Source organism: Equus przewalskii, chromosome 16 (assembly GCF_037783145.1).
Source record: "Equus przewalskii isolate Varuska chromosome 16, EquPr2, whole genome shotgun sequence".
Lineage (NCBI taxonomy): Eukaryota > Metazoa > Chordata > Mammalia > Perissodactyla > Equidae > Equus > Equus przewalskii.
In genome coordinates, this window is record NC_091846.1 from 12,098,261 (window position 1) to 12,112,392 (window position 14,132).

At 42.5% G+C, this 14,132-nt stretch overlaps 1 protein-coding gene across 21 annotated transcripts in view; it reads right to left on the bottom strand.

Moving 5' to 3' along the window:
• Positions 1-14,132, bottom strand: part of STARD13 (StAR related lipid transfer domain containing 13) — a 487,031-nt gene that overhangs the window by 9,007 nt on the left and 463,892 nt on the right. For 11 of the 21 annotated variants that reach the window (XM_070577983.1, XM_070577991.1, XM_070577984.1 and 8 more), the window contains 4 exons: positions 13,287-13,460; positions 11,975-12,134; positions 4,026-4,224; positions 139-349 (listed from right to left, as the gene is read on the bottom strand). In XM_070577983.1, the coding sequence (XP_070434084.1) occupies positions 139-349; positions 4,026-4,224; positions 11,975-12,134; positions 13,287-13,460 (744 nt within the window). Of the gene's footprint in view, positions 1-138; positions 350-4,025; positions 4,225-11,974; positions 12,192-13,286; positions 13,461-14,132 lie in introns of all 21 variants that reach the window. The other 10 variants (XM_070577978.1, XM_070577988.1, XM_070577979.1 and 7 more) reach the window with 1 other exon arrangement.

Genomic DNA, 14,132 nt, shown 5'->3' on the forward strand with positions numbered 1-14,132 from the left:
AAGTCGCTTCAAAACATTTTCTGATTATAAATTAAATGGTAACAAATCCTCAAGTTGAAACACAGTGTGAGAAATTGTTTCAGTGAATTGTGGGCAATACCTGGTTTAGGATCACCACTGTTGCTGAGAAAAACCCACCTGGGGGAGCTTTCTTTCTTCACTAAGTTGAGATGAAAGAGGGAGGGGGCCAGACACACCGCCAGGTTCATGGGCGTCATCTGGTTCTCTTCCACCAGGTTGACCACGTCGTGCAGGAAGCACAGCAGCGTCTGCAGGACTTCCCTGCTCTCATCCGCCAGCAGCAGGATGGCCGCCTGCACTGCCTGCAGCCGCTGCTCTTTGGGGACATCTGTGGAAAAGTGGGTGCCAGGTCATTAGTGGAACAGCCACAGAAACAGCCCAGTGTGGGGCGTGAGTAAGCTCCGGCTTCCTGATGGGAGCACACTCAGAGACAGCATCAGCATTGACAACAAAGATGACAACTGCGAATGGCCCAAAGAAGTAAGTAATTACTCCAGCCTCCCCACAGATGAGAGGCAGAGCTGAGACTGGAACCCCGGCAGTCTAACTCCAGAACCCACATTCTTAACAACAAGGCAGTACTTTAGAGGGGCTGCTGTGGGACCTTCTGCCCAGGTCTTGGATAGCCGGGACAGTTGTGGCTCTCCTGCCTGCCTCCATCATCCAACATCCCAGGGCTGGGCATGCTCCTGGCCCGCAAATCCAAATTTCTGGAAAAGCCTAACTATGCATTCAGTGTTCTGAAACCCATGCCCATCCCTCCCATGTCCACTGTCTATTGGCACAAGACAGACCTGGGTTTAGTAGAGAAGAGCCATTTTGTGCAAATTATAGCAAAACCTTTCTCTTTTTTCTTGCTTGTGCTGAAGCAGAAGCAGATACCACTAATGACTTCAAGCCTGTCATTGAAATGTTATAAATCCAGCTTGAGCCATTAACTGCTTTTCAATGTGTTGCTTTAGGTAAGATGTCTAGTGTATACATTGCCTAACTTTAGATTTGCCAGCCTTGGCTTCCATGCCAAAATTTTTGAAGAGTCATTAGACATGGCGACACGGCATCTTAACTTCCGTTCCATTCACTTGTTCCTTTATCCCAAGGAAATATCTTCTGTCCATTATTTTCTTCTACGAATGTTTGCAAAGGCCAACTATTAATCCCTAAATTTAGCATCCATTTTTGATCCTATCCTCCTTGACCTTTCTGTTACACATGAAACTCCTGTGGTTCCTGCCTCTTTCTTGGCTCTGAGGAGACTATTCTAGATCTGCATTTCTAAGTGCTGATAATTTGCAACCATGTGGATGGCTCTCAGCACCTCAAATTCAACATCCAGTCAATTCTGAACACCTCTCTCCTCCCTGCCCCCAAACTAGCTCCTTCGCCCCTCTTCCTTTCTTTATTGTCCCAGTCATGAAGCCTTAAAACTTTAGGGTTGTCTTTGATGCCACTATCCTTCTCCCTTCTGTAGACCAGTGGGTTTCAAATATTTTCATTATCCATCCGACACTCTAAGTAATCATTTGATGCAAGTCCAGGAAGTAATCAGCTAAAAATAGAACTGCTCTGGAGAACCGGAGAAAGAACTGGCCCTCTCTTGTCCAGTATGAGTTTGGAAACTTTGAGTCTAGACTCTATCCATGGGACATCATATTTTCAGTGTCACTGCTGGAAGTCACTGCAGGTAATCCAGAGCCTCAGTTGATGTGCTAGCTCCCTAACCCTCCATTCTTGTCCAGTCCAATGCTTCTTGTTGATCACTTCTAGATTCATGGGTCAAAAAAGCAGTTCTGATGGACATTCACCCTGTGGCAGACACAAGCTTGGCTGCCCACTCAATACCTGCTCTCTCCTCTTCCACTCTAAGAAAACACATGGTCTGTGCAGGTGTGGGCTGCAATGTACTCAGGGAAGATCTCAGACCCAGGGGATAACTATGTTGGCCTAAACCAAAATTGGTAATCCCATTCCTCTTTCCAGTGATTTGGGGGAGAACGTGTAAACCATTTCAGCCTATAGTTATCAAGACAAATACTAGGAGCTTCTGTAAATTTATCTCCCTGATAAAAAGAGACATATGCCCAAGGGGAAGCCCTTCTGCCCTCTTCTTGTCTTTGAATGTGATTTCGGAAAGACATGATAATTATAAGTTGTGGCAATCATGTCGTGACCTTAAGGGGATAATCAAGAGAGGCTGAGCTGTGGAATTAATCAGCTCAGAATTATTTAATTCCAGATTTCTTGTCAGGTGCGTATATCTTTATTGTTTAAACAACTGTTTGTTGGAATTTTGGTTCTGTCTTTACAGCTGAGAGCACTGTAACGGGTAACCCCCTCAACAACACCCAAGGGTTCCCCAGTGGCTAATGAGTCAAGTATAAACTCTTTGCCCTAACAGTCAATGCTCTTCCTTGGTACGGACCCAGTCTAATTTTTCAATGCCATTTGGTACTGCGTTGCACAGTTGACATTCATGCGAGCCAGACGAACACCCTGTAATCTCCTGACACATGCTCATGCCATTTGCTTCACTCAACATGTGTTCCTCATATAGCTCAACCTTCAGTTGTCAGTTCTCCACTGAGTTCTTATTCCTCATCTCCACCTCTGTGGGTTTTCTTTGTAACCTTATTACGGGATTTCTCCAATCTTGCTGTATAGCAGTTATTCATGTACATGTCTTGTCTCCCTCAGTTGTAAGAGCAGAGAGTGAGTCTCACCCGTCCACACGCTCTGCAGCGTTCAGCTCGGGGCCTGCACATACGCGGCACTCAGGAAATGTGTGCTCAGCTAAAATAAACCCTGCTTTGATCTGGTTTCGTGCTGGTAAGTCTCAGAAAGGGCCAAAGGCATTTATCTCTTGGAAATAATCTGACTTTCACCTTAGACTAGTGTCAACCTTAACACGAGAGCTGATTAAATTTAAAGACTTACATGTGATACCTCTAAACCATCAGGGAGGCTTAACCGAAAAACACAGCTCAATCTCTTATGGCAACAACGTCATAGACTCCCTGTGTTTGGGCTTTAGCGACATGTATCATTAATTTAACTTAACCTATTCACTTTGACAGAATAATATTTAGTTAGTGGGTCACCACGTTATCTTGTTTTTATAAGTCGTACTTATTATCACCCTTTTTGAATTTGCAACATTGTAGACTCCTTAAACGCATTTTGTACAGAATTCTTTATAGCAGGGGTCTTCTTCAAATTGGATCAATTCCTTATTGAGGCCCATTTCAGGCATATTTTGCTGAAAACTCAAAGTCCACAGGCCAAAAGGTTTTATGTCTAAAGAATTGGGACTGGGACCATCAAGATACTTTATAATCATAATATTATTGGATCTAGAAAAGAGTCACGTGTTCATTTCTAACATCCCCCCTTGCAACTACCTTTAGCAGGATTTGCTTTTTAGTCAATAATTGTTATTTTCAATGATTATTTTAATTATAGGGGCTTTGACAAGAATTATCAATTTCAAATAATTTAAAAAATTCCAAGTGAAAATATAAATTAGTTGAATAAAGCTTAAGCCTTGATTTGGTTTGCCTACTTTTCACCAATTAAAATACATGGTATTAAAATACATTTGCCTTTTATTTCTGGTCATTTTAATGCATTTGGCTTGAATTTCACATATCCCAAGGAAATGCTTACTTTTTCAAAATATCCATAAACAAAATAAATTCTACTGTGTCCCCTTTTCATTTTAAATTTATTAAAAGTACATAGAAAGTTTTAGATCTTATACAAAATCCTATTGAGATGGAAATTTTTGATGTCAAAAAGGTATTTTCAAATGCATAAACTATGGCCTGGAGATTTCCATATCAAACCCTGAACAAAGTTTACTTCTGGAGAAGAGCGTAGAATGATAACTTTTATATACGTCTTTATGGATTCACGTATTACTTGTATAATTAAAACTCAAGTTACAGAATTGTTTTTTAAGTGGACAGGTACATATGAGAACACGGATCTGCATTATTTCCACTTACACTGATAGATGTGGAGGAAGGTCTCGCTGAGCTTGTTGGTGAAGAGAGGCTCAGGGAGGTCCCGGAAGAACTGTTTCACCATATCCGCCACGTCATAAGCGGATTGGTCCTCATAGCTGACGTTCTCAGGGAAGTTCTCGTTCATTTGGCGTAAGGCCTGGATTCGAGATTTCACACCCGATTTTCGAAAAAGACCCACCTGAAACAAGTCACAGGGCTGTGTGAGTGAGGCCACCTTTGCTCCAGACATTTTCTTCCTAGGGCTAGCACCTTGGCAGTGATGAGAAGGCATGGGACCAGGGCTGGATGAGCAGCAATTGCATCCAAACTAGTAAATTGGAAATGACTGGTTTAGCGACCTTAGGCAGTAGCTGAACGCTGACTTCCTCTACCATAAAATGAAAATAAGAATAATACCCCACCTCACAAGCCCATTGTGGAGACTAAACGAGAAAATATATGTGACTGCGCTTTGTAACCTGTGAGGTATAACATGGTAGCGTTATTATTCTATTCAATTACAGTCATGTGCTGCAAAATGAAGTTGTGGTTGATGACGGACAACATATACGGCAGTGGTCCCATAAGATTAGTCCCATAGAGTGTAGGCGTGTAGTAGGCTATACCATCTAGGTTGGTAAGTGCACTCCATGATGTTCTCACAACGACAAACTCCCCTTATGACGTACTTCTCAGAATGCGTCCGCATAGTTAAGTGTTGTGTGACTGTTCGACAAGCAGTGATTAAATAGCCACTATATATCAGGCGTACTTATACTTGCTAGAAGTCATTAGTGAGTAGACCAGACAAAATTCTCTGCCCTTCAGTGTTTACACTTTAATGGGGCTTTTGAGAAAGTTCTGTCAATGGACGGCTTGATGGATCCTAGATAAGCAACCATATCCAGTGCCCCTTTGAGGGAGAGGTTTATAGGGACTATGCTCATGAAACAAAATAAAATTATAAGCATGTATTTTGATTTCAGGGTCTTATTTGCTATTCCTTCTTCGGAATCCTTGTAGCACTCGCTATGTACGCTTCTCATACGATGCCTGGCACTTACTACCTGGTTAGTTACTACGTGCATAAGCTATGGTTCTAGTGGGAATCATTCTTGAGTGGCTTTTCTTCAGACTTCAAGACTTCTCATGGCTTTTTCATCCCTAGGGCTGAGATTCCTCCTCTGCTTGACAATCAACGGAGCAATAGGCACCAAGGAGAAAACGCCCCTAAAAGGAATGAGTGTGGTGGAGCAGGGCCCTGTGAGAATGGAGATTCCTGCAAGGTTGGCAGGTCACACTCCAGGCCCTCCTGAGGCTTTCCACACTCTGGACCTGCCTCCCCCAAAAAAAGAGCTGAGCTGCTCTGGGAGCCCTGGCTTATAGTGAATTAGCATGTCTGCTATTGTTAAATGCCTGAAGGGCATCGGGTTGCTCAAAACTGGTCCTTCAACCCTCAGTCTCCACTTTTCTCGCCCCCCAAGGGCTCATGGGTTTTCCCACTTCCACGAAGCAAGGTGGGAAAACAGTCCCAAGTGGTCATTCAGGTATGCAGAGGCCACCGGAGTCAGCCTCCGCTCCTCCTCTCTATACCTGGAGAAATGGCCAGGTCGTCCCATCGGCTGCCCTGAGTGCCAGGCCGGCCTCGACCCAAGTTCAGGTGTCTGAGGAGAACTTTCTTGGCTGTGGCTATAAATGGAGAGCAGCCCTAATTCTTCTAAACTGCAGTAACAGCAAGGGAAGAATTCCAAGCAATTAGAGAATACTCAGGTTTTTGTGTATGTCAGCTGAATGGATCGCAGGGGAAATTATACACTGCTACTTTTTGTGGCAATAAAAACAGAACTCTTAGTAATACTTCTTTGCATTCCAAGGCATCCACAGATCAGGATTTTCAGACATATTGCCACTTAAAACGTTAATTGCTTTCTTTTTATTCTTGCTTGGAATGTCGAGAAAATGCAAAACTTTGCCATACTTAGATGACTCTCCAAGAAGAACCTAAAGAACATTTATCTTCTTCTGGCAGCTTCTCCAAATTTCATCAAAGTGCATGAGAAGAAAGCATGTCCTGTCAGAAGAAAAATTCAAGATGGTAAACGAGTGACTATTAACGTGAGATCCATCCTTCATTTGTTTACATCTCAACTCTTCTAATTCTAGAAGGAGGCCCAGGACTGTGCCACACAGCTGTGCTGCACAGGAGTCCTCAGAATCCAAGTGCCTCAAAGGTGAATTTTAAACATTTATCCTCCTGTGAGTTGGTATTATGCTGTTTGAGAATTACTGTTATTATTTTCTTAATAGCAGAGAAATATTGATAGAGATCTGTAAAAAGAATAGAGCAGACAAGTGTTTGTGTGTATACTGCAAAGGGTGGCTCCTCTTCTGTCCACCGTGTCTTGCGTGCGTCGTTTCTGGGTGCGCTTGATGTGCATGTACACACACATCCCAGTGCTGTTTTCTTTGTACTGTTCGATTTCCAAGTTTCTTTCTAGTTTCAGCAAATATTGTTATTTTAATTATTTTAGACATGTCTGGAGCTCTCCAGCTGCGGGCTCTGAGCTGCTTGTTCTGACTTAGATCTCACAGGATATCCAGAGGGTTGTCAGGTATTTATTTGTTCTGCCTCAAATTCTGACAATAACCTTCCCATCCCACCCTTATCTTCCAAGGGACGTGGGAAATTTCTGTGGGTTCTGTGGATTTTTGTTGGAAGCACAGAAGGACATTTCTTTCCTAAACCTAATAAAGAAAAGGTGTTTTGAAATCAGACTGGATTCCAGATGGAGCAGCTGAAGATGGCAGAAGGGAAAGATGGCAAGAACCCCAGTCTTCAAAAATGTCATGCTGCTGATAAAAGAACTGACCTCGGACTGCCTGACTTCCTGACTTCTTGTCACGTGAGCACATGAATTTCCTATTGTTTAAGCCATTTTCGGATGGGGCCTCTGTTACCTGCAGTGGAAAACTCCCTGGGCACCGTAAGTAGAAGCTTCTTCTAACAGAGCAGAGGTCCTGAGACCAGAGAGAAGAGCTTCTCCTACTGATTTGCATAGAACAATCATGAGCGGCGGCAGGAGCGACTGCCAATCATTTCTTCTTAGAAAAGGTCTCAAAGCAGTGATAAAATCTGCATTTTGGGCTAAAATTTTTTTCCAAGTTAAAAATGGAGAACAGAAGAAACCATTTTAAAAATCTGTTGCTTCTAAGGGCACCGTTGTCATCATAGCTGACGGGAGGCTGCCCCAGATCCCTCAGCCTCATTATGAGAAAGACCCAGGGAGCATAAAATGTCTTCCATTTGCTTCTGTGTCTCTCTCTGGTTAGTGGGCGACCTGGGTAGTCATGAGGGACCCACACTTAGTGTAATGCTCTGCAGTCACCGTTTTGAAATTCTTAATAATTTAGAAACAAGACATCTTGCATTTTCACTTTGCAGGAGGCCCCACAAATTACATAACAGGCGCTGTTCTTATGTACTTTGAAAGCACAGCTCAAACACCCTCTCTAAAAAGGGAAGAATGTGGTCAGCCATGCAAAATTCATTTTATAAGCATCTCTCCTGCATATGATCGCTCATCTTAAAGGTAAAAGGATGATTGACGAGTGTTCCTTTGGTCTAGTTTTACTTTCCTCTCTCTTTTGTCTTCTACCTAAAAACCCGGCTATGAAAAAGCCAGGACTCAAGGTATAATTTAAAAAGAGAGGCTCCAGAGCATTGCTCATCTTGTCTGAGGCTGGCAACGGGGAAAGTGATGAACAGGCGGCGGGCAGAGGACACTTGTACTGAGTATGAAGTGTCTTTGCAGTATAATTGGGCTTTTAAAACTTACTCCTCCATTAGAAGGAGAGGTTGGGCATGAGAGCTGCATTAGAATTCAAATTTCATCTAAATAATATTAAATCTCCTACTTGGCATCCTGTTTATGCTAATCCTTTCGGTACTTAATGATGTTTATCAGGACTTCCATTTCCTCTTCTTTAGAAATGTGCTCAGCTAATGAAGAAAGGTTGGTTTTATGCAGAATGAGAAAGGTTCCTAAGAACAGTGTACAGCGGGTTCTTATTTCGAGCACGGCAGGGTTAGCCTCTCACTGCAGTGACTTCATAGTCATCATGAGCTGGTATAACTTATCCTTCTGTGCACAGTTGATTTAGGGCAGAAATAAAAGCTCAGCCAACAAAGCAGGGCTCCTCTCACACACTGCTTTGTCTGAATACAAATGGTTCACAATTGAAGGCTAAACTTCCCTATTTCATCCACAGCCAGCCGTAAGGGTGAAAATGGATACACTGTGTTTCATCATATATAAACTGTTCTGCACTGGGGAGCGTAGGAGGCGAAATGTTGGCAATGTTTCAGGGCTCTGTGGGGCTGTTTTCAACCATTCGTGATGAAGGCTTCTGTTTGAGATGAATGCTGAGCATGAGGGGAGGGGCCCGGCTCACTGCAGGAAGCCCCCTCTCTGAGATCAAGGGCAAAGCCTTGGGACAGTCTTGGATGGGAGGTCAAGGGGACTACGAAGGGAGGCAGCAGAGCAGCCAGACAAGTGTGGTTTCGAGGAAGGATGTTCGGAGACCTTCTGGTCTTCTGTGACCCTGGGACTGAGATCTCAAGACCCTGTGCAGACCTGAATCTTTTCAATTCAAAGGAGGTGGTGTTGGTGAAGAAAGAACATTTGTCTACTGTTAGGTCAGCCCCTTCCTTGTTACTCCAGTCCCCTCTTTCTTTTCTGAGTCATTCTCTTTTATTTGCTTGTGTTCCCTCTTGAATCTCTAGGAAAGTCTTCCTTCTCAGCCCGGTTTTCTTTGATGCCTCATTATGTTTCTCTAGTTCTCCCTTGTGCCCTTCCTATTATCACCTTCCTTCTTCACAGGGACCAGAGGGGTGGCCTTGGTGTGCTTTCCACACCCTGTGATGACAAAGGGGAGGGACACACAAGGCGGGAAACCCTGCCGTGCTGAGTGCTGCATAAGGTGGTAACTGGCTATGGTGAAAGTCCCTTTGACATCTTACAGATTCTTACTCTTGACTTAACAGTTAAGAGGTAGGTTGCCTTGTTCATTTTGGTTACATTCAGAATCAGTATTTATGTCCATGAGATGAGTCTTTTTCCTACAAAACTTTGCCAGCATACTATTTTTCAGGGTGGTATTCTTCCAGACTTAAAAAATAGTTATAGGCTTGATATGGAGACTGGAAATAAGCCTGCGAGCAGGGATGGAGGAGATTTTGGTGCCCACTATCCTTCTCTCTATTCATAGGACTTCTGCTTCAAACAGGAGACTGGACCCAATGACAGTAGTGATATTGATGCTACCTGTTATTCAGAATCTATAGGAGGCATGATTGGTTTGCATCCTACACTAAAGACTGTGTGGTAGGTAGAGTAGTGGTATTACAATTCACTTATTTATACTCAGCTTTGTTCAAGAAAAAATTCAAGGTGACCTACTACAATCTATAAAATACAATTAAAGACAGTAGATGAGAAAATTAGAGCAAAAGGAAAATAAAGATAGAAAAGGGTAGCTGAAACCAGGAATGATGTTGATACACAAAATTCATGCCTAAAAATTACATATATTTACTCCTGGCTCCAATATTTCTAGCAGCCAATATATAGAGGAAAACATATCCAGTTGAATGAGTCTGGTATACTTAATATAAAAAACAGACCAGTTGTTCAAAAGCAACACAATGCTTTCAGGTGCTGGGGCCAGAGAAAAATTCTTTCATTCTCACAGAAAGGACATTACATGATGTAATGATCAACATCATCAACAAAACCCTGACAGCGAATGCATCAATGAGTTATTTAGGGCCACTTCTCAATGTGTCCCCCAATGCTGGAGATGGCATCACCCCAGAGTCCACTGGGGACAAACAGTTCTAACAGGTGATGGTAGAGTGCAGTGATTAAAAACTTGGATCTGGAGTCAGACAGATTTTCAAGTAAGTGTTGGCTCCACCATTGCCAACTGGGGGATAACACTCCCTGGGTGGATGTGGGATTAAATGAGGTAATGAGCGCAGTACACTTAGTATGACCCCTGAAACATGCTGGGCACTCAAGAAAGGTTATTATTATTGAACTAATGACACAGATGGGCTGCATTTCTTTTAGGCGTTTTTGAAAGAACACTGTTTTCTCTTAATAGAGCTTTTGCTGATAAGCATTAGCTGGCTATTCATTAGAATGTTTGGAACAAAATATTTTCTGTGCTAGGTAAAAGGCAGAGGCAAAGACTAAGAGAATCAGCCAAGAGAGGGGATGAGTCTTATATACCCTTATAAAACTGAGAAGCTTGGAAAAATGTGTCTGAATAAAAGGCTACCTGCCACAAAACACAATCTTGGGTCTGTACTACCAAACCAACAAAAATACAATTGAGGCCACCAAGTCCTATGCCAAAGGGCCTGGTTGCAGTAGCTTAGGGTTGCAAAAGACATTAGATTGGGTATTTCCAAATATTCACTTGAGGCTACCTCTCCAAAAAGTTTTCTCAGTAAAATATCCACAGATCATCTACTTTTGATTAATGTGTGCTTTGGTAAAAGCTCTAAAATTAAAAAGAAAATAGTAAAAATTTAATGGTTAAATAACTAGATTCATTGGTTTGCTCTATTGGGATGTTATTCACAAGTCAATAATGTTGAGGGATCTGCCAAAGATGAGCACTGTAGTTCTAGACAAATGGTCTGTTGCCCTTCTTCCTGAGAAACTGCAGGCAAGCTACCAAGGCCATTTCTCAAAACAAAATAGCCATCACTACCACAATAATAACAGCAAACACTCCTGCCCTCCACTATGACATCTGAATATGGAAAAATGTATATTTGTATAGTCTCTAAATCAGGAGTGGGAAGGGAAAAGGGGATCATGCATTTAGTTCAATCGAAGATGGCATCAAATGAAGAAGTTACTCCTAGTCTGCTCCACCAAAAACTGGCATCTGATCCATCCAGAGGCTATCCTGATTCTAAGTGTGATCTCAGTACTGGGGTAGGGTTGGATACGAGCATCAGGAGCCAGGATGTTTGAGTTCATGTAGCTCAGCTCATTCCTGTCCACCGAGCTTAAGGCCAAGGGTATATTAATAAAAAGTGCAAGTAATCTTAAGTTGGCATGGATCCTTCACATGGTATTAAGAGTGTGATGAACAAAAGCCATTATAGAATAGGTGTCTAAAAATGCCTCCACTGCCTAGGTTGCAATTTATCAAGTGGGCACATGGCTTTTATTTCAGACAGAATATCTAAGAAACTAATGTGTGTTAATTTGGGGGGGGGGCAAAGGCTTGGCCTCGTAAGTTATGGGGGGGTTGCACGCTGGGCCCAATCATAGTCCCCGGTTGTAGTGGACCCCAAACAGTCCTGGAGACAGAGATAATCTCTGAATATTTTGTTTAGCGTGAGCTTTTTAATCAACTCTACGAGATGAGGGGATATTTGATTTAGCTGATATTATTTTCATATTTTACTTGCATATTTTAAAAAGATGTAAGTAACTTTGTCTTTAAGTTTTCCTGATCGTGGTGCTGCTTCAAAAAAAATTAATAAAGGGAGATATAAAAACCTAATTCTTTTTTCAAAAAAATCATAAAACAGGGATAAAAGAATGCTATGAAATCTATGGTGGCATTGGGACAATAATTGAAAAGGAAATGGAGTGTAGCTTAACTCTCAGTTTCTAGGGAACACAAATTAGACATCACAGGTGCAATTAACCTTCTGCAGTCACTCCAGGGTGTCATTCAAGTTGTGAACGAGGAAACGTGCTCAAAAGCTTGACAAAGCTGCAGCCTGGTCAAATTAAATATTGACATATAAAGATCACAATGCCATTGTTTTTGGGGAGGCATGTCTTGTCTGACAATGGACGGATCTGACTCTGTCTGGCATTCCATAAATCCAGGCCCGTGTTTGAGATTTACGACCTTACCTGATCGAGGCAGTTGCTGCGCAGGTATCTCAGTGCTTGCTGAATACTCTGAGGCAGAGGCTGTCCCGTTCTCTGGACGTGAACTATGAGAGGAACACCAAAGACGGTCTTGTCTTTGTAATCAGGAACTTTCATCCTCTTCATGAACTTTGGAACTGACCTAGAATTCACAGAAACCAGGTCATGGAAGCCTCCTGGGGCACACTGTGGGGAGAGGCTGTGAAGGCAAGCAAGAGGGAAGCCAAGCTGTTGTTGGAATTCCCAACAGGCACAGGGGAAATTCAACATTTCTCTCTGAATTCATCCCATTACATGGAAGTGCCATGCCTGCCCCGTGCCCATGTTAGACCTCTAACTATTAAACAGCATGATTCACGTTAGCAGAATGGATTTATGGCTCTGTTTTCAAGTCAAGTGTTCGACTTTCCAATTTAATGGTGACTGACACACCTCTCAAATGACAAACACTTAAAAGTCTCCAACAAGACAAAACAAAAAACCTTTAAAACTACAACAAAAAGAAGAAATTTAGTCGGGGTTGAGAGAGAAAGGAGGAGAGAGAAGACAAAACACATGTCTTGACTATGTCCTCACTTTTCTAGAACCAGTTGTACTTTTAAAAGGAAATTTTAATACACAAGCATATATTGATTTGACCACGCAATTTATAACTTTCTAAAGCACTGCCGATTCTTCTATGTACATAATATATAAAGTAGGACAATTAGTCACACATTTTATATTTTTTCCAATCCACTGCATCATCTAAAGTAGGTCCACACTCAAGTTCCAACGTATGCTTTTGTCAATTCCTCATTACAAAGGTTTACTGCCTATTCTTGTTTTTATTTGCCAATGAAATAAAAGCAGAAATGTACTTGAAGAATTAAATGCTCTTTGAAAGAATCAATGCTCTACGTGTTGGGCACTGCATTGGGCCACAAGGTACAAGTGACAGATGTTTCTCTGCAAACTGCCAGAATTATTTAATGGCAAGTTTATTTTTAATTCCTCTGTTCACAATTAATCACCCTTTCCTTGTCCTTTTTCCTTCTTGGAGCCTGCCTGCCTTCCCTGGAAACCGACAGAGAGCTACAAACAAAGTAATGCTTCCTGAGGCTACATCATGTCCAAGCTGTGGCAGCCCAGGAGGCAGACACAAGGCAGAAGTCGGGGCATTATTTCCAGGAGATTGGCAGTGAAGGCAATGAAGAGATTCTTCAGAAATCAGAAAGTAAATAGCGAAGCTTTTGCAATTGCATACTTAGCTCTAGAACAAATGATCCCCCCCTCGAGTGAACCCGCTACGCACCATGTCCAGCCGTGTTTGTTGGACATGGAGTACTTCTCCATGATGGCCGTGAGGCGAAGCAGCGAGAAGCGCTGGAGCAGGTTCAGCTGGCCGGCCGTCTGGTTGCTGATGTGGGGCGACGCTGTGGACGGCTGAGGCTGATGCGAGAGCTGGAAACTGTTCCATCGGAGTCGCCTTTAGAGAAAGCCCATCAGGGAAGCCAGTCACAAAGTGGACGTGTTATCAGAAAACACAGGATGTTACTAATTTTTAAGGAGCTAATCAAAATAGTTTCCGAGCCAAGGAAATCACAAAGCAAATGGAATAGAAGACACAAATGGACAGAATAAACATAAAAAACTGTTTTCAAAGTCTAATAAATCTGGAAAAAAGTCATTATCTGTTTCATTAGGAGGTTTCAATAAGTGATATAATAAATGTTATTTGTTTGTTAATTCCTAAATTTGTTCCCAAAGTGTTGAAAGCAGCTGAGACAGTGTGTGTGTGTGTGTGTGTGTATGTGAGAAAGAGACAGAAACAGACGAATAGATGGACAGACGTACAGACAAAGACAGACAGACAGAGACAGAGACAGAGAGAGAGATCTCAAATGTTTGGGAGCCGTAGAATATTTTCACATTGCCGTCCCATCTCTTGTTGGGTGTTGAGATGGAGCCTGAAGGTGACAGGCACAGATGAGGCCCTCCTGAAGTGACGACACATCACTGAGCCCCGAGGGACATCACTGCCTCAACCGGAAACACAGCAGCACACATGGTATTATGGTTTCTACCAGGGAGGTCCTTCTAGAGCAGTTTTCCTAGGGTGCTTCTGAAATGGTCTTGGTAAAACAGCTTGGATGTACTT